The sequence below is a fragment of the Dasypus novemcinctus genome, chromosome 10 (assembly GCF_030445035.2).
Source record: "Dasypus novemcinctus isolate mDasNov1 chromosome 10, mDasNov1.1.hap2, whole genome shotgun sequence".
Classification (NCBI taxonomy): Eukaryota; Metazoa; Chordata; class Mammalia; order Cingulata; family Dasypodidae; genus Dasypus; species Dasypus novemcinctus.
The window spans coordinates 90,815,275-90,839,134 of NC_080682.1; the positions used below are offsets into that span (position 1 = coordinate 90,815,275).

A 23,860-nucleotide genomic window follows, 5' to 3' on the forward strand; every position below is an offset into this window, starting at 1 on the left:
GGTGATAGTTCTGATTTTTCTTTTCATTAATTCAAACAGAACCTAGAAGTCATCCTTTTCTTCACACTTCTATATTCCCTCAATTAACTGGTCATTAATTTCTGTGAACTATACCTTCTGAATATTTTTTAAATTATGCATTTTTTCTCCACTCCTACTTCCACCACTCTAGTCCAAGCAATTCTTATCTCCAGCCTGGACTACCTCAATTGCTTTCTATCTAGTTTCCTCACTTCCAGTTTTGCTCTTTTTTTAATCCATTCTCTACTTAGCAGCTGGAACTAAACTTTTAAAATGCAAAGGTGAACATGCCATTCTCATGCTTAAAATATTTTGATGATTTTCCATTGCCCTTAAAATAAATTCCAAAACCCTTAGCCTGCCATCCTATGCTGTTCTTCTCCATCATCAACCCACACTCCTATTCCAGTCCTTCCACCTGGGATAATCTTTTCTTCTGATTTCTACCAGAAACCCCTTCACCCCTCCCCTCCACTTATGTATCACTTTCTTGCAAAAGCCTTCTCAGATATCCCCAGGTCAAACTAAACCCGCTCATATAGCACCCTGCACATCTCCCTCAAGATACTCATCACATTTCTAATGACAAGTTTAATGTCTCTTTCCCCTGTTAAATTTCAGGTTTCATGAGGGCAGGGACTGTTTTTTTTTTAATGTGTTCTCTGCACGAAGGACAGGGTTTCACACATAATTATAAACACATGTTGAAAGATAATGAAAGAATGAATGAATGGGCCACCTTTCTCTTCTGGATAAGGCTTGTCTACTCATCTTTCAGGACCCAGGCCGGGTGCTATCTTCTCCAAATCTGATTCATCTTTGGATCTTTAGGGCCTAGCTTAGGACCTGATACATGGCCCAAGCAAATACATGGGTCATGGCTCATGTATCATAGATGTTTGTGAAATTATAACTCTTGGCCATGAGTTGATAATTGTTGAAAGCCAGTGATGGGTATTACAGGGGTCATTATACTGTTCTGTCTACCTTTGTATATATTTGAAATTATCCAATAAAAAGTTAAAACATTTATAATCCTCTCCAGTGAAGTATAATCGAAATGATCTTCAGACTTCTAGCTGGGGTGAGTGAGTAGATGGTGCTGCCATTCACTAGGATGAATGAATGGGAGTTGTATCCAGTCTGGGGTGTCCTTGAGGGTGGGGAGAAAGGCAGTGGGGTTTTTTGTTTGTTTGTTTTGTTTTTCCTCACTCCAGTGAAACTCCTTAGAAGCCTCCTTAGGGGTTGAAATGAAATAATGAATTTAGATTGGGACACTTAGTTTTAGACGACCTGAGGACATCTCCAGTCAATTGCAAAATATGTCAGCAGGTTCAATAAACTAACACCTCTTGCCTTAGAGGAATGAGCCTTTAGAAGGTTTCTGGATTGTAAAGTCCCCCTCATTATTCTCAATGGCCACTGATCTGACCTCTGGGTTCTATCCTACCATCCAAGGGTCTGCAACAAATATTAAGCCAGACCATCCTTCTCTTTTCACTTTTCACATACTCTCTTCCCTAGCTTCATTTCCCCTTGTGGATTTCTAGTGGGAGCAATTTATAATCCACATCTGTAAGACCCTGGCGTCACAGTCTCTGATTTCACCACTTACTGTGGCTGCGGACAAGTAGCTCTGCCTTTCTGACTCTCAGCATCTACCTCGAAGAAATGGGGACAATAATAGCAGCGACTTCACAGGGCTGCGGTGCGGATTAGTGCATGTGAAGGTTTTAACACGGCGCCTGGCAAGCGGTCAACAAATACCAAGCTATTATCACAGACACTGCGTCCTCCGGCCCAACGCACCGGGGCACAGGGAGTGCTGCTGCAGGAGCCGAGCGGGCAGCCCCCCGCGGCCCCTCCCGGCGCGGCCCGGACCCCGCCACAGCGGCTCGCGCCCCACCCTCGTCGGTCGCTCGTCCCGCGGAGCTGCGGGGGCAGAGTCCCGGGGGGCGCGGGGTGAGTCTGTGGCATCGTGGCGGAAGGCGGGGCCTAGCTGGGCAGGGGTCGGCGGAGGCTGGGGCTGCGCCCGGTTCCCGGAAAGGGAGGTGGGGAGCGGGGAAGGAGGGGGCCGGCGGTGTCGGGTGGCGAGGGGAGCTGCGCTCAGGCTCGCCGAAGCCCGAGGGTCCTGGAGGGTTGGGGCCAGGGCACCCGGGCCCTGCGGTTAGTAGGGGCCGATGCAGTCCGGGAAGGGCCCTCCGCTCCCGCGCCCGCGCCCGGCCCAAGATGGCGCCCCTCCCCCTCCCGCTCGCGCGCCCCCGCCGCTCGGGGCGCGGCCCCGCAGCCCGCGCGCTCCTGGGCGGGGGATGTTGTGATGGAGAAGCCGCCGCGGAGCCAGAGCCCCGCAGCCTGAGCCACCTCCGCCACCTGGGCCTGGGGCCTCGCCGCGCAGGTAGGAGCTGCCCCTGCCCGGGCCCAACCCCGGCGGCCAGATCGCGACCCCCCGCAGCTGGCGACCCTGCAGCCCCTTGCCTAGGGCGGCCCTGTCCCCCCCGCCAGGCCCCATCCCCGCAGGCGGCCCTCCAGCCGCGCGCCTCCACGTCGCCTCGCTGGCCCCCTTTGCGGCTGCACCTCGGTGCTTACACCACGCCCGGCCCGACCTTTACCTCCTGGCCCTCCGGGATGAGTTGGGGGCGAGTATAGGAGTCGCGAAGCGAGGGGCGGTGGGAGATGGGGGAGGGGAGGGAAGGGGCTGGGAAGGGAACGTGGGGTGATTTGGTTGGGGGGTGGGGGGTGGGATACACTGGTCCCAGCGGGGATTCCAAACCGGTATCTGTCAAGCGGAATTCTGTTGCCCGAAGCGACCGAGGGGTGTGCCCTGGGGCCGGCTGTGTCCCCAGCTCAGCCTGGAGGCCTAGCACTGGATGAAGCACTCATTAGGAGCAGTTTTCCGTCACCAATGCAGAGGTCGTTCCTAACCTATTTTGAATCTGCCTGTGCCTTTCTTGCATTCCTAGCCCCTCCAGCTATAGTCCTAGCTCTCTCCACTCTTCAAAGCCAAAACCTTGTCTACCCTTGCTCCTTCATTTACTCACTTTCCATTCATTCCTAAATCTACTCCACTACACCTTCTGTCCCTGACACCCACTGAAATTGCTCATACCAAGGTCACCAGAGACCTCCATGTGGCTAAATCCAATGGATAGTATCCTATTGTCCCCCTTTACCTTTTAGTAGTATTCAGTGTTGTGTGTCAGTTCACTCTCCTTGAATCATTTTCCTGATTTTTTTCCTACTGCATTGTATTCTTTTAAATCTGATTTGCTACCTCCTTCTCCTCCCTTTAGATGCTGGTGAGGCTCTTGGTTCTGTCCTGAGCACTGTTGCCTCTCGTTCTGCTCTTTCTCCCTGGGTATTTTATCCACTCTCAAGGCTTCAGATTCCATATATATATATATACACACACACACACTGATGACTCCCAAATTTATATATTGAGGACACATCACTTTCCTGAACTTCATACTTATATATACAACTCATGAAATCCCCTTTGAAGTCCAACAGGAATTCCAAACGTACAGATCCCAAGCTGAATGAATTGTCTTCCCTGTGTTCCTTCTCTACTCCTACTTCTAATCTGCTCTTCCTTCACATTTCAGAAATGGCCACTTTCTAATCAGTTATCCAAGCAGGAATCCTGGGCAACACTATATTCTCTCACCCCCACATTTAATGTAACCAAGTTCTGTCATGTCCACTCTTTCTCAAATCCATTCATTTCATACCATCTCTACTGCTTCCAAACTTATTCTAGGACACCACTCTTCTTTTCTCTTTGACTACTCTAATAGCATACCCTCTTGCCTAGCTCATCCTAATTATCCTCAACACAACACCCAGTGTAATTATTTTTTAAAGGTGCATCTGATCATTTATTTATTCAACAAATTTGCTTTTGCATCTACTATGTACCAGTCACTGTGCTAGGCACTGCAGGTATAATTAGGAACAAAATTAATGGAGTCCTTGTCCTTGTGAAGCTGATGATCTAGGGAGAAAAATCAAATAAAAGTAAAGTTAGAAATTTAATAAATACCATGAAAGAAAGTGGTTGATGCCGTGAGAACATACAACAGCAGAAACCAAATTTGTCTGGGGAGCCGGGAAGAGGGTCAAAGAAGATTCCTCTGTAAACATAATATTTGAACCAAGATATAAAGGATGAGTAGGAGGTAATTAGGCTGAGAGGGTAGGAGAAAAATGTCCCAGGAAGAAGCAGAAGGAAAATCATATGCAGACACCTTGTGAAGGAGAGAGCACAGTGTCTTTGAGGAACTGCAAAAAGACCAGTGAAAGTGGAGACCAGAGTGACTGAAGCTGGAGAAGAAGGCAGGGACCAGACTGAGCAGGACGATTTAGGCCACATTAAGGATTTGGTCTTAAGGATTTTGTCCTTGGTGTAGAATGCTGATGGTGGTGAATATGGAGGGTAGAAAAAGTCCAGAAATTTTTCTCTGAGAGAAAATTGTTAGTGCTTGGGGGGATGGGATGAATTTGGGGAGTAAGGAAGAGGGAAGTGTCAAGGACAGTGCAGCTGCTTCTGATTTGCACAACAGGATAGGTGGTCTTATCATGCCATGAGTCAGGATCCTGGAAGAGGATCAATTGGGGATAGAGCGAGAAACACAAGTGTGGTTTGGGGCCTATTAGTTTCAGGGGCCCCTTAGACATCCAAGGGGAGATGCTGAGTGGAAAACTGAATGCACGTGTCTGGAGCTTAGATAAGAGGTCTGGGATGGAGGCATACCTTTGGAAACCATCAGTGTATAGGTGGTAACTGCAGCTGTGGGCATGAATGAATACCTAAATTGATTATAGGATGAGAAACAGAAAGGGGCATAAGAACAAACTGTGAGACATTCCAGCTTGTAATGGCTGGTAGAGACACGAGCCAGCAAAGGAGTCTAAGAAGCCAACAAGCAGTAACCAGAAATGAGGAAGACAACGAGGAGATGTAGCGCATGGAAGCCACAGATGAGTGATGGGAGTGGTTCACAGCATCAGTTGCTGCTGAGAATACAACCGGGGTGACGATGGCAAGTGTCCATTGAACTAAATAACCTAGGGGCCATGTGACCTTGGTTGGAGTTGTTGCAGCGAATGTTGGGAGTGGAAGTTGGATTGGAAAGGGTTGAGGAATGGGAGGTAAAGCAATGGCAACTCCAGAAGTTTGCCTGTGTGGGTGGATAGGGTGGGGTGGGGGGTGGGACAGAACAGTGAGTGGCTCTGGAAGGGTGTGGGGTCAAGAAAGATTTTATTTTTTAAGGTGGGGGATAGTAGATCCTATGGAGAAGAAGAGGTTGATTATGTAGAAAATAAGATGGATTAACAGCAGAGTAAAATCCCAGAAAAGGAAGGAAAGGAAGGGTCCAAATTACAGATGAAGCAATTGGTAGGAAGAGGAGAAAATGGTAGATGCTAAAAGTAGTTAAGTTTACATGCCTGAGGATGTTTCCAGCTGAGAGGTTCCATTTTCTCTGTTAACTACAAGAGAGATCATCCACTGAGAGGGCAAGAGAAGTAAAGGGAGTGGTCCAAGGAGATTTGTGTTCTATTTTTTGCTTAAATATTACTTCCTCAGGCAGGCCTTCTCTGATGTGTGGAGTAGATAGAGTAAGTAGCAGGTTCCTCTAGTACCTTGCTCTTCCCCTTTCATAAGACAATCATTTATTCAACAAATAGGTGTCAGGCACTGTTCTAGGTGCTGACAGTATACTGCCTTGTAATGAATTATTTAATGACAATTTCCCCATTAGACAGTGAGTTCTAGAAGGGGAGGAACCATTTCTTGATTATTCATCACTCTCCTTTGTCCTGGCACATAGAATGCTGTCTTCCTGACTTTGAGCTGCACTCACTCTTTACTTCTGTGGTCTGATATCAACTCCTTCAGGCTTTGTGGCCACTCCCTTTAGCCCCTGCCCTGAGGGCAGTCCTGCCCAACTTCTTGCCTTTCCTAGAACCCTTTGATCCATTCCATACTTTGAGATGTTCCAGGCATGAATACCCCCAGTGAGAGGGAAGAGTTTGGGCTGTGCCCCTTTTTGAAGAAGTTGAGCAGCTGGTCAACCTTTTGACCTCAGAGAGAGGCAGATATTGACCACACTGCCTCAGGTTAGATGCTCAGGCCTTGACACTTAACTAAATAGAACTTCTCCATTATTCTCCCAATACTTTCTTGCCCTGATCACCAGACTGGCAGGGCTGCCCTGAAGTCTACCTGTCTCAGTCATACGACGCATGTGCCCTTTCCAGACCATATCTTCTGGGCTAAAGGAGGATGGTCCCAGCCTGACCTCTGAGAAACCTGGCTCTGTACACCACTGCTTCAGAGAAGGGCTCATCATCCCTCTTGTTCTCTGAGCTTGGCAGAGACCCTGCATCTTCCACCTTCTCCACCTCATACGGATGCCACTACTGAACAACCTTCAAGCCTGAAATGTCGATTTAAGCTAACTCCCCCACTTCCTGCCTAGGTATTAGCCCTCATCTGCCCAGGACTTGTATCCCATCTTTCTTCCCTCTCAGGGACCCTTCATCCCTCTTCAGCACCCTCCCTAACATTCCAGATGCCCAGCCCAGACCGGGGAGCCAGTTCTGAGCTTCCTAGTTCCTAGTTTCTCCCACTTCTATCTCTGACCCTCCTTGCATCCCCCCTCTCTTCCACACAAAGGGCCCACTCTCTGGCAGCAAACAATAGGCCAACAACTGGTCATGGGGATGCACAGTTGAATAACACATGTTGTCAAGTATTTTAATAGAACTCAGTACTGAGTATTTTGAAACTCATAGGAGGGAATAGTCACCTGAGGTGGGAAGAGAGGTGTGAACAGGAAAGCATATTGCTTAGGAGCTGAGTTCTAAAACTCGCAGAGATTCTCACAAGGGGAGACAGGAAACCAGGCCAAGGGAGCAGTACAAACAAAGACCAGAGGCTGTGAGAGTGTGTGACGTGTTCCAGAATCCACCACACTTTGTGTGGCTGGAATGGAAGGTGTGAAGGAGGCAGGGAATGGGAGGAGGTCCGAGAGGTCATAGGGCTTGGCTCTAGGAGGTTCTTGGGTGTCTGCTAATGGACTCAGAAATTACCCTACAGGCAGTGGGGAACCATCTAACTGTTGGAACTGGGAAGTGACCCATTCTGGTTCCCATTTTTGGAGGATTATCTGGTTCTGAGTATTGACAGAGTCATCTATTTTTTCTCCATTTATTCCAGTGGCTACAATTTTTTTCTACCCAGGAAGAACACACCGAGCAGAGCAGCCCAACAATTACATGTAAGGCAGACTCATGGACAGAAATTTTTTTCCTTTATTTCAGAGATCTGAGGAGCTAGAAACGACAGAAAGGCGAGCTGTGGCTACGGCGTTAGGCTCTTACACTGCCATAGAGTAGAGGGCACAGCCTTGCTCAGGCACCCTAACACACCTTGCTGGCAACCTTGCATGCTCCGCCCTGAGAGCTACACTGAGGAGGCAGAGAGAATTGAGGACTGGGAGTCAGGAAAAGGAAGAACTTCCCCCTTAGCCAGGGAACAGGGAAATAGGCGCTCTAAGACAGGAAGCTGAGGGGAAAGAACTGTGAGAGTCAGAGATGAACTGAGTGTGAGAAGGGGTGCCAGCAAGGAAGAAGTACATGTGTGGTGGGGGTGGGGGGTGGGGAGAGGGTCAAGTAGGAAGAGAGAACTCTAAGTGGAAATATCCAGAGAGGAGAGAGTCATAGGTAGGGCCTGCCTGAGGGAGAGATATGCAGTGGGAGTCAGGATGAGAGAAACCTCTGATGGAGGGGCGGTGAGGGTCCACCAAGCAAGTACTTTATAGTGGGGTGTTTTAGTCAGCCAAAGAGGTGCTGATGCAAAGTACCAGAAATCTGTTGGCTTTTATAAGGGGATTTATTTGGGGTAGATGTTTACAGTCACAAGGCTCACCAAAGTCTTTTGCCACATGTTGAAGCAAGATGACTGCCAGTCTCTGCGAGGGTTCAGCCTTCCTCTTCCTCTTAAGGCTCCATGGTCCCAGCTTCTTCTGATCTCAGCTGTAGGTTGGCATAGGCTCATCTCTCTTCCTGGGGCTCATTTCTTTCTGGGCTCAGCTACTCTGCTCTCTCCACAAGGCCAGCTGTAAACTATCAGGCGAACTGCTCGGCCCTCTCCCCCAGGCTGCAGCATCAAAACTAAGCTCTCTCCTTGCTGTGTCTTTTTCTGTGTGCATGTCCACCCACCAAGGGGGTGGGGACTCCACGTCCTACTGATGTGGCCGAATCAAGCCCTCATCGCGATTTAATAAAGTAAAAGTGAAACCTCTGAATTTCATACAATCATAGGGGTGTCATACCCGGAGGAACAGATCAGCTTACAAACATAATCAGTATCTCTGTTTGGATTTCATCAATAGTATCAAACTGCCACATGGGGTCAGGGAAGGACAGCGAGCCCTGCAGTGGAAGTTCAGGGAGGGTGGGGAGTCTGGATGGGGTCTTAAGGATGGGGCCTTGGGCCTAGAAGGATAGGTAGGATTCAAGCCACTATGCAGAAGGCGCCCGTGAAGGGCTTGTGAGGAGGGAGCCCAGGGGAATTGGAGGGGTGGGCTGTAGTCACGGAATAAGAGATCCCCTAACCTGAAGGGCAGGTGGAGTTTGGTTGGGGCACCATGAGCAATAGTTTTGCGACACAGTAACATGCCCACAGTGTGTTTTCTGAAGCTTGAGGAGGAGGTGCTAAAATATGGCCAGCGGGGGATTCATACATTAATTCGTGCTAGGCACTGGCGAGGCACTGGGCATAGTGCATTGGGAAAAAAAAGAAAACCTTCCCCAGTAGGGAACTTAAATTATAGCCATGGGGAGACAATCATTAACAAAGTAAAATAATATATTGGCTTGTCAGATGGTAGTAAGTGGTAGTGAAGGGTTTGGGGATGGCCGAGGAGGGGGCGTGGTGACCTGAAATATCAAAATCTGTGTTCAGTGAAAGCCTCACTGAGAAAGTGTTATTTGGGCAAAGACCCAAAATTTTGGTGGGTCCAGATCAAAGGCTCCTGCTGAGCCACTGAACGGGCTGGAAGGGCAACGGGCCCTTCAGACTGCGTAGAAACAGTTACCAAAGTATAGCATCAGCTGGCCAAAGGAGCCACGAATTGGAGCAGAAGGCCTTTCACCTGCGACCTGCCTGCTCAAGGCCATGCCCCTGAGGGCTGGGTCTGCGACTCATTCTTTTCTGTTCTCATAGTTCCTGGTGTGGGGTGGGCTTGTTGAGCTCAGTGGTTTTGTGAAGATGGTTCCACAGCCTGGGGAGATCACAGGGGTGGGCTCGGGTAGCAGGATGACAGGAGGAAGGGGGCAGTCAGTGTCCTGCATCCAGAATGCATCAACCAGTCCCACGCCCGCTGTGTCCCTGGCACAGTCGGCACTGGTCAGAGGCGCTGGAAGTGGGGATGCACAGAGAGCCATTGTGCAGAGGCTCTGCTGCCCAGGCTGTGGTGGGAGTGAAGGCCAAGTGGAGGCTGGCCGTGCTCTCCCAGGATGCTTAGAGCTGGAGAGTTTGGGGATGGGGTGGACTGTGTACCTGGAACTGGCCTGTGAAGGGGGTTGGGGGGCTGGGACAGAAGCTAAGCCCAGTCATTCTCATGGGACATGGAGCAGTGCTCTCTGACCAGCTGAGTCCGGGGAGATGAGAAGGTGCAGGGTGGAGTCCTGGGACAAAGGTAGGGTGCTACTGTCCTGGGTTGGAGGCTCAGCATGGTCTCCCTTCCCCACCCCACAGGATCTGCCAAGGCCATGTCTGTTCCATCGTCGCTGAGCCAGTCGGCCATTAACGCCAACAGCCACGGAGGCCCCGCTCTGAGCCTACCCTTGAACGCCGCCCACAACCAGCTGCTCAACGCCAAGCTGCAGGCCACGGCTGTGGGACCCAAGGACCTGCGCAGTGCCATGGGGGAGGGCGGTGGGCCTGAGCCAGGCCCTGCCAATGCCAAGTGGCTAAAGGAGGGCCAGAACCAGCTCCGGCGGGCTGCCACGGCCCACCGTGACCAGAACCGCAACGTGACATTGACCCTGGCAGAGGAGCCTGGCCAGGAGCCCGAGATGGCACCGTTGGGCCCCAAAGGCCTGATGCATCTGTACTCTGAGCTGGAGCTCTCCGCACACAATGCAGCCAACCGAGGGCTCCAACGACCCAGCCTCATCATCAGCACCCAAGAACCAGGGCCAGATGAGGGAGAGGAGAAGGCGGCAGGGGAGGCTGAAGAGGACGATGAGGAAGAGGATGAGGAGGAGGACTTGTCTTCTCCTCCAGGGCTGCCCAAGCCCCTGGAAGGGGTGGAGGCTGCCCCCGGGCCCCAGGCCCTGGCAGACGGTCCACGGGAGCACAGCAAGAGTGCCAGTCTCCTGTTTGGCATGCGGAACAGTGCAGCCAGTGATGAGGACTCAAGCTGGGCTACCTTATCACAGGGCAGCCCCTCCTATGGCTCCCCGGAGGACACAGGTACCTGTGGAAGTGACATGGGGAGTGCGGGATGGGGCAGGGGGCGTGAAGGCAGAGGCCGGGCCAGTCTGGGCAAGAGTCACAGAGCCTGTGCTCTCAGTCTGTAGCAGGCCATTCCCACATTCAAAGAACATTCGAACAAGCTTATAAAACCAGCCTCATGCATGCCCCAGTAGATGGTGGACTAGGTCCATTTATTGGGCACTTAGCAGGTAACTGGCTCTGTGCTCATCATGACCTTGTTTAATCCTCACAGTAAGGCTGGGAGGTAGGGACTGTTATGCCCATTTTAGAGATGAAGAAAAAGAGCTTCAGAGAAGTTTAGCAGCTTTCCCAAGGTTACATATAGTCTGACTATACAGGACAGTCTGAGATTACAGTGGAACTGAAATCTAAACCAGGTCTGAGCCCAGGGCCTGAGCTCTTATGCCACTGGTGTGCCCAACATGATGAGTTTGAGATGTGCTTGGGGCCATCTCTGCCCTGTTTTAATAGGCCGGGTTTGTAGGGAGCAGCCAGCACCTCTCCACAGAGCTCTGTGTGGAAAGCCTGGGGGGTGTTGCATGCTTGTGATCTACATACCTTGTGCAGAGTGCCACAGTGGGCACTGCAAGGCTGCTGTTTCATCAGGAATAGGTATTAGCTGGTAGGATACCAAGGACTGACCATTGAACTTCTCCCATTTGAGTAAGTTGGTCCTATACTTGCTTATGCCACACAGAGATGCACACAGGGCTAAGGAGCAAAGGGCAGAGATAACTGGCTGTGGCCACAACCCTGGAGTTTTGTGAATGGAATATAAATAAAGATTAGGGAAAGACTTCCATCAGCAGCAAGCAGCAGTCCTCATACCCAGACCTCAAACTGGGGAACTTTTGCTGGGAGCATATAGTTCAGATGAACTTACAGCAAGCTAGGGCAGCATACCTTCTCCTTTTGAAAAACTTAATATGGAAATATTCAAACATATGCAAAGGTAGGGAGAATAAAGAACCTAATTCACCCATCACCCAGTTTCAACAGTTGCTAATACATGGTTGATCTTGCCACATTTATGTCCTCTTCCACTCTTCGACCCCAGCCTAGGTTATTTTGAAACAAATCCTTTGATCCATACATTTATATATATATATATTTCTAAAAGATAAAACTCTTTAAAAAAACTCACAATGCCATCCCTATAAAAATTATCAGTAATTCCTTTATATCATCAAATATCCTGTCAATATTTATATTTTCCCTGTTGAAACTAAGTTCCCCTTTCCCCCTTTAAAGTTTTTTTGATTGCTTCAGGATCCAAATGGGTTTAGACATTGGGATTGGCTGGTATCTCTTAAAATTTCTTTTTTTTTTTCTTTTTCTTAAAGTTTCTTTTGATCTGTAAGTTCTCTCTCTATCTCTCTCAATTTTTTGCTTGCAATTCTCTTATTGAAGAAATCATGGGGCTTGTCCTGAGTTTTCCACAATTTGGATTTTGCAGGCTCCCTGTGGTGGTGGCCAAAACACCTTTCCGTTAACTGGTAGATAGTTCTAGATTCCCCACTAGATCGTGAGTGCCAGGCCTTGTCCTAGGAATGCATACTGCAGGGGACAGATTTTGTTCCTATCCTCATGGCACTGACAGTCTAGTGGGAAATCAGACATAAGCAGTAAAATATATATAACAGATAATCAGTGTGATGCACACTGGGGAGGGGGGAGGTTTGGGAGGGCACCTGGCCTTGCTCTGCGTGTGGTGAGGGAGAGAGGGAAGTGACCTTTACACTGAGGCCAGAAGGAGGAATGGGAGGGAGGCTGGGCTGGGAGAAGGTGTGGGATGCATCCCAGCAGAGACCAAGGGGAGTGGGGAGCGGTTAGTGATAAGGTTGAGCTGAGAGGAACCCTGGAGATTGCACAGAAACCCTGTGGAGGTATTTGGATTTTACCTTGAGGGCAATGAAAAAAACAATTATGAGTGGTAACTTGATTGGTTTAGCATTTTGGAAGACTCTTTCAGGCTGCAGTGTGCTACCCAGATTGGAGGCAACTAGACAGGAAGCAGGGAGACCAGTTATGAGGTGGTCCCAGTGATCCAGGTGAAAAGTAATTGTAGCCTGGACTAAGTAGTGAATTGGAGGGTGGGAGTAGGAGGGAGGGGCAGGGAGAGGAGGGGAAATATTAAGTCAGTCACTGATTCCTGAGCAAATGACCACCTGGCTTAACCACTAAGGCAGGCATGCATGAATGAATAAATGAATGAATCCTGCTTAAACATTTTACTAGGTGCATGAGTGCCTGAAAAACCAGTGAGTAAAGGTGTACATTCCTGAATAAGCACAAGTATGTGGAAGCAAAGGCGCGGGTGGGGCTGTGCTTGGAGGGAGATGTGCCAAGCTCCAGAAGGGCCTTCCAGATGGTCAAGGGGGGGAGAAGCTACACCCCGAGGACAGATCGGAAGGATGAAGCTCTTTGAAGCAGGAAGGTTCAGGCTGGCACAGATGGTAGAGGGATTCATGTGTGTGACTCAGTTAGGAGATGGTGAGTCGGTCCCCAGGTTCCAGAAGTGGGAGCTCTGGGATTGCTGAAGGCTATGGTTCTTCATGAAGAAGGGCGTAGTTGTTGCAGGGATGGAGGCCCTGGGCAGTGGTGTTCCTGGAAAGTTTTAGGAGAGCCCTGAAGGGGATGGAAGTTCTCTGGGAAAAGCAAGCCTTTGCTGAGGCTTAGCTAAAAGTCAGGTGCTCAGTGGAGACGTTATACCCTAGGGCCTGAGGTGGGACTGGGGAGGGGTGAGGGATGGGGACAGTTATGGCTTCTAGAAGGCTTGATGGACAAGAAGAGACCCCTCCCATCTTGGGGGTCTATGAGCCCATCCTCATTTGGAAGCACTTGCCCAATAAACTCGCACACCTGGTGTACAGACACCTTAGCATAGCCACGCCCACCTCTGGTTCTTACTGTGCCTGGTTGCCCAGCAGCCTGGGTCTTGGGACTGCCTGTCCCTCAGTGCTGACTCTTGGACCCGTCAGGATTCCTGGTTTCCTTGGTAACGGGAAGCACGTCAGCAGTCTGGGCGCTCCCAGCTGGTCCTGCTGCTGCTGTTGCCGAGGAGACGCTGCAGCCTGGCTGGGCCCTGGCAGGTGAGGGGGGTGGTGCTGGGAAGCCCCAAGCCCAGCCTCAAGCTTGTTCGTGCTCAGGCCCTTAAGCCCACCCTTGGGGTCAAGCTGCTGGGCTGGTTCTGGGCAGGGGACTGATCTCTGGGGGCCTTGAAGCCACACCCTGTTTGTGCTGAGAGCTGTAGGCTCTCCTGGGCCCCAGGTGCCTGGGGTATTCCCCAGGGGCTGAGCCTCCCAATGTCCCCAAAACTAGGCTTGACTAGAACACTGAGATGACCACTGGGGGTGGCTGGATGGGGTGGAGATTCAGGATTGGGGGAAGGAAGCAAGGGTCTGGAAGAAGAGATGTAAGCAGAGGAGCTGGGGTCTCATTAGCCTCATTTCCTCCCCCAGCCCCACCCCTGGAGGCCCCCTAGCACAGTGGTCCTGGCCCCTCCCTGGAGAGCTCCAGGCGGGGGAGGATCTTGCCTGGCAGACGCTCTGCCCTGGTGAGAAGGGGGCGGGATGAGCTTTTCTCTGCAGCCCAGCACCAGGCTGGAGGGGCTGAGAGGAGGGAGGGTGGAGCAGGAGGGGCCGGGAGTGAGCGCCATGTTCTCCCAGGACTTTTTCCTGGCCATCATCCTGCAGGACAGCAGCCCAGGTGAGGGGCAGCCCGGGGCTGGGCATGAAGTGGGGCGGGGCTGGCAGGGAGAGCTGAGGTGGAGGAGGTGGCAAGCTGGGCGACAGGAATGGAGTGGTGTGGCTCTGCGGGGGGAGGAGGGCCGTATGTCACAGGTGCGCAGTGTGTGAGTGTGCGCATGGAATGTTTGCCTGCATCTGTGTGTGGCAGGGGTCGGGGTGTGAGCTTCTGGGATGTCTGCACTCACGTGGCAGGGGTTGATGTATATCGCAGGTCTGAGTGTGTATGCATTTCCTCGTGTGCCTTTTGCACATCTGCTGGTGTCATTGTGGTGATGGTGTCTGCACCCATGTGTGGAAGGGGTTGATATATGTATCTCTCTGCATGTGCACACATCTGTGCATGGTGTCTGCATTAGTGTATGGCTGGAGGTGTGTGTGTGTGTGTGTGCACCCATGCATGCACGTGTGCACCTGTATGTGAGATCTGCCATCTGCTGGCATTTTCTGTTTGTGTGCACACCCTTGTGGTTGTGGTATCTGCACAGGTGTGTGGCAGGGATTTGTACATGTTGTGTGTCAGTGTGCACATGTTTGTGTGTAGGAGCTGGGAAATGTGTGCACCTTCATGTACCCTGAGATATGGGTATGTATGAGAAGTTAACTGGGGTCACCCCACCTCCCTCCCTCCCTTCTTTCCTCCCAGCCTTTGCCCTTCCCTCCATGTGGGCACATTAGCCAGGAGCACGGCCCAGGAGACCTGAGCCATACCCGCTGCTATGGCCCTCTGGGTTGTGGCTGCATGCTGTAGGCTCTCGGAGGAAGCAGGCACTGTGTTGTGTGGTAGCCCTTCCTCCACTCCTTCTCAACCATGAGGTTTCAGGGAGGGGATGGAGCATAAGCACCTGCTGTCTGCTTGTTGCGTGGACAGACCCTCACTAGGCCCCCAACCTGGCAGATTCCTTCTGGAACCCCAACGCCTTCGAGACGGATTCCGACCTGCCGGCTGGATGGATGAGGGTCCAGGACACCTCAGGGACCTACTACTGGCACATTCCAACGGGGACCACCCAGTGGGAGCCCCCAGGCCGGGCCTCCCCGTCACAGGGGAGCAGCCCCCGAGAGGAGTCCCAGGTGAGGCTTACAGGCTTATTTTTTGACCAAGCTGGGGAGGGCGAGTGCGCTGCTGGAGCAGGACGAGCATCCACTTGCTGCTCCCATTACTTCCTCCTAGCTCACCTGGACGGGCTTTGCCCATGGAGAAGGCTTTGAGGATGGAGAGTTTTGGAAGGTGAGTGAGGGTCCGGCTTCACGATGCTGGCAGTGGGGGGTGGGAGGGGGGCATGGAGTGCTGGAGAAGAGGAGTAATTTTGGTCCTAATTTCTCACTCTCCTTCCCAAGGATGAACCCAGTGAAGAGGCCCCTATGGATCTGGTGCTGAAAGACCCTGGGGAGGGGACATTGCCTTTTCCAGCTCAGAGCCTCAGGTGAGTGGGAAAGCATGGGATGCAGTGGGTTAGCTCTGGGGTGGATTTATCTAGAAGGGGCATAGGGGGCAGCTTCATGTCTGGGGACCCTGTACCAAGTGTCACCATCTGCCTCCAGCCCAGAGCCGTTGCCTCAAGAGGAGGAGAAGCTGTCCCCACGGAATGCCAACCCAGGGATCAAGGTTTGTTCAAGACCAAAGCCAATTCTGGGGACCTCTGTGGTCTCAGAACAGCTCCCCCAGTCCTGAGTTAGGAGCTCTTCCAGTCTCAGCACAGAGTCCTGTATCCAAACTAGAAACACTTCTGGTTTTGACTCATGCAGCCCAGTGGCCTGATAGGGTGACCTTCCAGGCTTGGGTCAGATGCTTCCTTGGACTAGCAGGGTCTCCTCTGAGACCCCCACTCCCACCAATTGTGTCCTGTTTGGGGAGTTTTTCAGTCTTGGCTCCAACCCCCACCCCACTCCACACAACCTCTACCCTCTGCTCAACCACTGTCTAAGACATGAGCTAGTCTGGTCTCAGCAAAGCCCCCGTGTCCTGTGCTGGGGGCTCCTCAGTCTAGCACAGACCTTCTACCTCCCTCCCTTCTCCTGTCTCTGGCAGTGTTTCGCTGTGCGCTCCCTAGGCTGGGTGGAGATGACTGAGGAGGAGCTGGCGCCTGGACGCAGCAGTGTGGCAGTCAACAATTGCATTCGTCAGCTCTCATACCACAAAAATAACCTGCATGACCCCATGTCTGGGGGCTGGGGGGAGGTGAGAGCCTAAGGCCAATGGGAGAAGTGAGGGGAATTGTGAGAGATGGGAGATCTGACCCCTCTAAGAGTAAGAGCAGGGTGGGGGCGTCTGGCCCATCCCAAGTGACAGTCCTGAGAGATGGACTCCAGGACTGTGACCCCAGGTCAGGGCCTGGGGAGGTGGCTTTCCTCTTGTGATGGGGATGATAAAAGGATTCATGTGAGAGGTGGCAGGTGTGACCTCTCTTAGAGTGAGGCCTGCAGGGTGGGAGGCCTGCAGGGTGGGCTGTCTGACATCAAAGTGAGGGCCCCAGAGCAGTGCTATCCCCTCCGTGTTCCCGCCCCCCTCCCCAACCAAGTGGGAGGTGGCAGGGAGCAGCCACCTTCCCAGCTGGGGCACCACTGAGCGCCTGCTTCCTGGGCCTGCAGGGAAAGGATCTGCTGCTGCAGCTGGAGGATGAGACGCTAAAGCTGGTGGAGCCTCAGAGTCAGGCACTGTTGCACGCCCAGCCCATTGTCAGCATTCGTGTGTGGGGCGTCGGGCGGGACAGTGGAAGGTGGGAGCTGGGCCTGGGATTCTGGGGGTGGGGGCTCAGCCGGCAGTCAGAGTGGGGCCCTTCTCCCTAATTCTGCTCTTTGCCTCTCTTGTGCTGCTGGACCCAGAGAGAGGTACTATGTCTATTTGTCTTGATCTCGCCTCCTCCCACACCTGGACCAAACACCTCGAAATAGTCGTGTTCCCCACCCCCCCCACCCCGTTCTGCCCTGCCTCTTTCCACCTGCTGTGCTCGCCCATTCCCCCTCCCCAGCATGCTTGCCTATGACCCTCCAGCCAGAAGGCAGACGCCCTGGAGGAGCTGCAATGGACAGGGAGGGTGTGGGTGGGGTGGGATGGGGACAAGGCTTAACACTAGGAGGCGTTGGGAGACACTGAGGTGCTCCTCCCCCCAACAGGGACTTTGCCTACGTAGCTCGGGATAAGCTGACCCAGATGCTCAAGTGCCACGTGTTCCGCTGTGAGGCCCCCGCCAAGAACATCGCCACCAGCCTGCATGAGATCTGCTCTAAGGCACGGGCCCCTCCTCTCCCTCGATTGCCTGCCACCTTTGCTCCATAAGGGTGTGGGTGGGGTCACTGAGTGGGGGTGGGGAGCCACGGTGTGCTGAAGCTCTAACAGACCCTTCCTTGCGCCTTCCCTCCATTCGTTCCTTCCTCAGATCATGGCTGAACGGCGCAGTGCTCGCTGCTTGGTAAATGGACTCTCCCTGGATCATTCTAAACTGGTGGATGTCCCTTTCCAAGGTCAGTGTTTCAGCCCCAAGAGGTCCAGCTCAGTTTTGTTGGCAGAAGTGTGTGGAAGAGGTGGCAAGGAGAGACATGAGCTACTGGACAGAAATGATAGAAAAGTAAATGCATAGAGACAGAATACTTCAGATCAAATAAATGAATGGACTTATGTTAAAGGGAGGTGGGGAGGGGAGGAGTGGAGGTAATGCCCAGGGGCCTGGGTCCTGGGACTGAGCAAGCTTTGCCTCCACAAATGACCCTCCTCTTTTTTCCCACAGTGGAATTCCCAGCACCTAAGAATGAGTTGGTTCAGAAGTTCCAAGTCTATTACCTGGGAAATGTGCCTGTTGCTAAACCTGTGGGTATGTGTGTCCTTCACCCCATGACCTCCACCTTGTCCCCCAAGGCTCTGTCCCCACTCTGCCTTTCAGTGCCTCTTCCAGAAGGCATAGCTCATGCTTGGTGTCTCCCTGCCCTTCAAGATGAATCCCACCTCCCTGGACCTCTGTCCCAGCCACACTCTGAGTCCTACCTGCAGCATAGGAGGAAAGTTGGCATGCCTTCACTGGGTTGGTTGGTGCTGAACTGGGCCCCACTCCTGCTTCTACAAAAGAGGGAGGCAGGTGTTAGATGACTGGAAACACCAGGCAGTAGCCTGGAGCTGGGCTCTGTATTACGGCACCACTCTGGGCTGTGAGAATCTGGAGAGGGAAGCATTGAACATAACTGTAATGTGTCTTAGTGGTTTGTAAAGCACTTGTCTATTAGATTATTTAATTCTTGATGATCGACCCTATGAGGTTGGGATGATGCTAATGCCCATTTTACTGGTAAGGAAATTGAGGATGGAGACTACCTAGTTTATTTCTATATTTCCAGTGCTAGCACAGTGCCTGTTGTTTATTTTTTCATTCGCTTAACAAATATCTTTGAAGCCTACTAATTGCCAGGCCCTGTACTAGGCATGAGACCAGTTATGGGGGATCAGTGACCACAGTCTTGCTTTCATGGAGGTTATAAGCTAGTAGAAAAACAAAACAAAATAGGCATCAATGAAATAATCACACAAATGTAATTATAGACTGAATCATTCATTCATTGAAAGAGGTGAGTAGGGTGCTATGAAACTATGTAACAGAGGAACGTCATCTAGTCTGGGGGTCAAAAAAGGCTTCCTTGAGGAAGTGACATTTGAACTGGGACCACACCATGAGTAGGAGCTAACGCTGCAAAGTGAGTTGGAGGTAGGGATAGGGCTGGAGGTAGGGTAGAGGTTAGAGTGAGCAGTGTGTGAGGGCCCATAGTGGGAGGTACTTTGCAGGCATTGAGAGAAGGCCAATGAGACTGGGAGTAGGCAGTGGTCAGACTGTGCAGGACCTCATAGGCCATGTTGATGATTCTGGTCTTCATCCTAAGAGGAGCAAGAAGCTATCGAAGAGTTGAGCAATGGACCTGAAACAATCAGATTTGAGTTGTGTAGCTCATTTTGGCTATACCATGAAGACAGAGATGGCAAATGCAGACAGAGGTGGATATGGGGAGCTCAGTTAGGATCTTGTAGTAGTTGTGGCCAAGGATAAGAGTTTCTTGGACTACTGTGGATCTGAAGAGGAATGTGTGGATTCAAGAGGTGTTTAGATGATTAAAACTACAGGCCTTGGTGACTAATTGAATGTGGTGTGAGGGACTGAGGCATCCCAAATGATGGGTTTCTTCATTTTGGAATTGACCGGATAGTTGTGGCATTCCCTCAAAGTAACAAACACTGGAAGTCAGTTGTGGGGTGGAGATTGTGAGCCCAGGTTTGGACATGCTGAGCTTAAGGTGCCTTTGGGGCAGCTGAGAGGTGAAGTCAAGTTGGCAGCTGGATTCACAGGTGTGGAGCTGAAAGGAGAGGTCTGGGATGGAGATATAAATTTGGGCACCTTTGGGTTATAGAGGTAATCAAAGTCCTAGGCTTGGAGTAGATTGACCCGGGAGAGTGTGCTCCCTGAAGTGAGATGGGGAAATGAGGCTCTCTGACATTTAATGGATGGGTGGAGGAGGACAAAACTGCAAAGAGAAGTGAGAGAAGCAGGAAAGAGGTCAGAGGTAAAAAGAGACTGCTTCAGGGACTGGTAGGGTATCATGTCAAAAGACACTGAAGAAGAGCTCCATAAATGTTTGGTCAATGAGCAAACAAATGAATGCTTGGATGAGTGAGACTTGCATCAAATTACACACTCAGCAGAGGTGGGCCTAGGACTCAAACCCTGGTCATCTTCTTGTCTTCCCTTCCCCTCAAACTCTGCTGTCTTCAATGGCCAACACCTTATGTTCAATGAGGGCACCTTTCGTAGCATAAGTGAATATTGAACTGGGGTTTTGAAGGAAGGCACGCATTTGAAGAGAGAAGTGGGCATTCCAGTTCTAGTCAATGGCATCACCAAAGACTTGGAACTGGAGCTGGGAACAGCATGCTCAGGAGGCTTAGCGGACCATTGCATCTCTGCTTCTGATCCTCCCACTTCTCACCCTCAGCTTCTAAACCCTTGTTGACTCTTCCTGTTGTTATCCCCACTTCCATATCTGCTACTTTCTATCTGCCAACTTACATGGGCCCTCACTATGCTAAACCAACTCTGTCCCTCTTCTGCTCTTTGGCTCCATTGATTTACTTGGTTTCAGCCAGGGCTTAAAAGCTCACCAGTGGTCTAGTGGTCTCTAAGCTCACTTTCTGCTTTATCTTATGTTCCTTTTTTAATCTCCAAGAGTTGAACACTTGCTCCTCCGGAAGCTGCACTCTTCATTTATTCATCAGTCATTCATCCAAAAAATGATTGTTGAGTGCCTGACTTGTGCCAGGCACTATTCAGGGTTCTTGGGATCTATTAATGAACAAAACAGAAAAAGATCCTCGCCTTTAAGAGCTTAATTCTAACAAGGAGAGATGGACAATAAAATAAAGTGTATAGTATGTTAGAAGGCAACAAGTGCTATGGGGGGGGGGGGGGGAGGATATCAGGGTAAGGGGGATTGGGAGTGTGGGGCTGAGGGACAGGGTGTAGTTTGCAGCCCTGAGTTCTTACCAAATCTGAGAGGCTTTTTCCAGGCCATGTTGTTTCAATGTCCTGTATGTGCACTGCTTTCTCCACCTGCATGCAGACCCTCCCCAGCCTCGGAGGCCAGGCTCCAGCCCACACACCCACCTGCATAGTCAGCAGGTTGCCTTTGACGTCCCACCCACGCTCATGAACTTGAGATTTCCCATCGCCCTGCTCTAAATGTGAGAAACATCACACTCTTCTACCTGGCTTTTGAGGCCCTCTGCAGGCCACGCTCCTGCCTGCATTGTCACTTTTCTGTGGATACCTGCACTGCGTGGTTATAGTTCAGATGCATTTGCCGTGCTGTCTTGAGGGTAACTTGCTCACACACGTAGAATTCCCTAAACAGATAAGCCCTGTGCTGTGATGGGGGTCCAGAGATGGATTAAACATGGTCTCTGTCTTTGAGATGACCACAGCTCAATATGAAAAAGTGTTTTCCAACAGTTAGATGTTTTGATAAGACTTGTCCCAGAGGTTGTTGTTCTCTCTCTGCTCTGCAGCAAGGAAGGCTTCCCAGGTGGGAGCTTGGGTGTCATCCTGAAGGATGAAAGTTGAGAGTTTCTCAGGTAGTTGGGGGTCGGAAAGCCACTCCAGACAGTGGCTTTTCCCTCTGTTATAGTCTGTGTCCCTCGAGAGAATCTTCTATTGCTTTGTGTTCCCCGTCTGCCCGGCAGGACATTTGCCAAGATTAGACGTTCATAAATGCTACAGAAATCATTTGCAGCTCAGGAAGAAGTAAAATGTGAGACTTGCATTGCTAGTTTTTGGAGGACTTGCATTCTCAAAAGAGGAGTTTGGCCTTGATCCAGCCAGAGAGATGGCCAAGGTCAAGATGGGAGAGGACTTTTGAGGAAGACCTTTGTCCTCTGCCCATGAGGGGCCCACTGTGGTCTGTTCCTGGTGGGAGCTTTGAGGCACCAAAAGGGTCAGAAAGCCCAGGAGGGGCCACAGAGGGACGTGCTTTTTGCACTGGCATTGTTCACTCTAACCTCCTCATCTTGAAGTTAAGGAAATGGACCACACAGCCAGCTCTCAAGGAGAGCAGGGACTAATCCCTGTGCCACCACCATGCCAGTCTTTTGCTCCTACCTCAGTCCTCTGCTGTGTGAGAAGCAAAAGCGGGAGGCACAGGTAGAAACGTTTACTGGCAGTTTGAGGTGGAAGAAGCCATTGTGGTACGAGGGACAGTTGACTGGCTTAGAAGTCAGGAGCCTTGGGTCCCATGGCCTTTGAGCAATTATAGGAATTCTTGAGTAAGATTGTGACAACCCTTCTATTTTTGAACATTGGAAATATGGGGAAGAGGCAGGGGAAGGGCACAGCGATGAACACAGGCTCAGGTATCAGACCTCCTGACTTCAGATCCACGTTCTTTGGTGTGATCTTAGGGATATTACCTGAGCTCTGTAAGCTTCAACTTTCTCATTTGTAATTTGGTGATAAAAGAATCTATTGTGAAATTGTTATGAGGTATAAATGAGATAAGGCACTTAGATGACTTAGTACAGTGTAAGACAGAGGTAAACACCCATCAAATGGGTATATTTACCAAGAAATAAAAATTTTAAAAAGATCGGGTCTTGTGTGAGGACTGGCCAGCAGAGGGGAGTCACTGTGGTGAGGTGAAACAGTGGAGTGGAATGGAACGGAATACCTGACTGGATGAGCACTGGGAGAGCAAGCCATGGGAGGTCAGGGCTTTGGGAGTCAGTTTAAGGAGGCTGGAGGAAGAGGCAGAGACAGCAAAGAAAACCAAGCCTAGTATTCAAGATGGAAGAAACCAGGAAACTGCCCTATCACTGAAGCTAAGGAGGAGAGCTTCAAGGAAGGGATACTGGTGAAATGGGAATGGAACAAAAGCCCTGGGCTTGGCTGGTGGTGCTGGAAGTTCTAGGGTAGAGGTGCAGCGTCTTCTCCCTACCCCCAGTGGTGCCACGTTCGTGTCTGTATCTTCTAGGGGTAGATGTGATTAATGGGGCCCTGGAGTCAGTCCTGTCCTCCAGCAGCCGGGAGCAGTGGACTCCAAGTCATGTCAGCGTGGCCCCTGCAACCCTCACCATCTTGCACCAGCAGGTAAAGCACTGGGGTAGAAGGCAAGGCTGCATCTTGGCATGGAGGGGAAATCGGGTGGGGGAAGGAGCTGGAGGTAAGATGGACACATCCCAGTGGACCACAGAGGGTTGGGCAGGTGTGTACCTAACTGGGTCTCCTCCCCCCAGACGGAGGCAGTGCTGGGGGAGTGTCGAGTGCGCTTCCTCTCCTTCCTGGCTGTGGGCAGAGACGTGCACACGTTCGCGTTTATCATGGCTGCTGGCCCAGCCTCTTTCTGCTGCCACATGTTCTGGTGTGAGCCCAACGCTGCCAGCCTTTCAGAAGCCGTGCAGGCTGCGTGCATGGTAAGTGGGCAGGGTGGGGGGCACTGACCCAACCTGGGGCAGGCTGGAGAGTGACTGCCCCGCCTGCCTCCCTGCAGCTCCGCTACCAGAAGTGTCTGGATGCCCGCTCCCAGGCCTCCACCTCCTGCCTCCCAGCACCCCCTGCTGAGTCCGTTGCCAGGCGTGTAGGGTGGACTGTCCGCAGAGGTGTTCAGTCATTGTGGGGCTCCCTCAAGCCCAAACGCCTGGGGGCCCACAGCCCCTGAAGACCCCAGTCCTCCCTCCACCTGCTTGGGTTGGGCCCAGGAAATTCCAGAGTGTGGGCCAGGAAGGGGCCCCAGGGCTATTCCCAGGTCTTGCCCCTTCCCCAAAGCTGCCCCCCCCTTCATTTAGCTGGGGTTCCTGCCTCGGGGCTGGGGAGGGAGACATCTAATCACTGCAAGGAAGTGACAACACTGGATTGATGACGAGGAGCAGGAAGCAAGGCCAGCTCCGGGCTCTCCATCCCATGCTTCAGGTGGAGGAGGGGGGCTGGTCCAGGCCAGGCTCCATCCCCACAGGGTCCAGCGGGGCAGGAGGAGGGGACTGGTCCAGGCATGGGTCCCCTCCACCCTGCTCCATGGGCACCTCCACTGTACTGATACCACTAATAAAGTCTGTCCGCCCTGC

The 23,860-nt window shown here is 51.6% G+C and overlaps 1 protein-coding gene across 3 annotated transcripts; it reads left to right on the forward strand.

Annotated features, from left to right (window-relative positions):
* The first annotated feature begins 1,655 nt into the window (after window positions 1–1,655).
* Window positions 1,656–23,860, forward strand: APBB1 (amyloid beta precursor protein binding family B member 1). Of its 3 annotated transcripts, XM_058305818.2 has the most exons (15): window positions 2,292–2,416; window positions 7,244–7,304; window positions 9,788–10,507; window positions 15,176–15,351; window positions 15,452–15,508; window positions 15,619–15,704; window positions 15,823–15,886; window positions 16,310–16,459; window positions 16,870–16,997; window positions 17,395–17,509; window positions 17,658–17,742; window positions 18,006–18,089; window positions 22,774–22,889; window positions 23,036–23,212; window positions 23,290–23,860. In XM_058305818.2, exons 3-15 carry the CDS (start codon window positions 9,802–9,804, stop codon window positions 23,455–23,457), a joined length of 2,112 nt encoding a protein of 703 aa, XP_058161801.1. In that variant the 5' UTR covers window positions 2,292–2,416; window positions 7,244–7,304; window positions 9,788–9,801; the 3' UTR covers window positions 23,458–23,860. The 3 variants fall into 3 exon arrangements, with proteins under 3 accessions (XP_058161800.1, XP_058161799.1, XP_058161801.1); XM_058305817.2 differs by lacking the exons at window positions 2,292–2,416; window positions 7,244–7,304 and adding an exon at window positions 1,656–1,983; XM_058305816.2 differs by lacking the exon at window positions 7,244–7,304 and having other exon boundaries at window positions 2,087–2,416.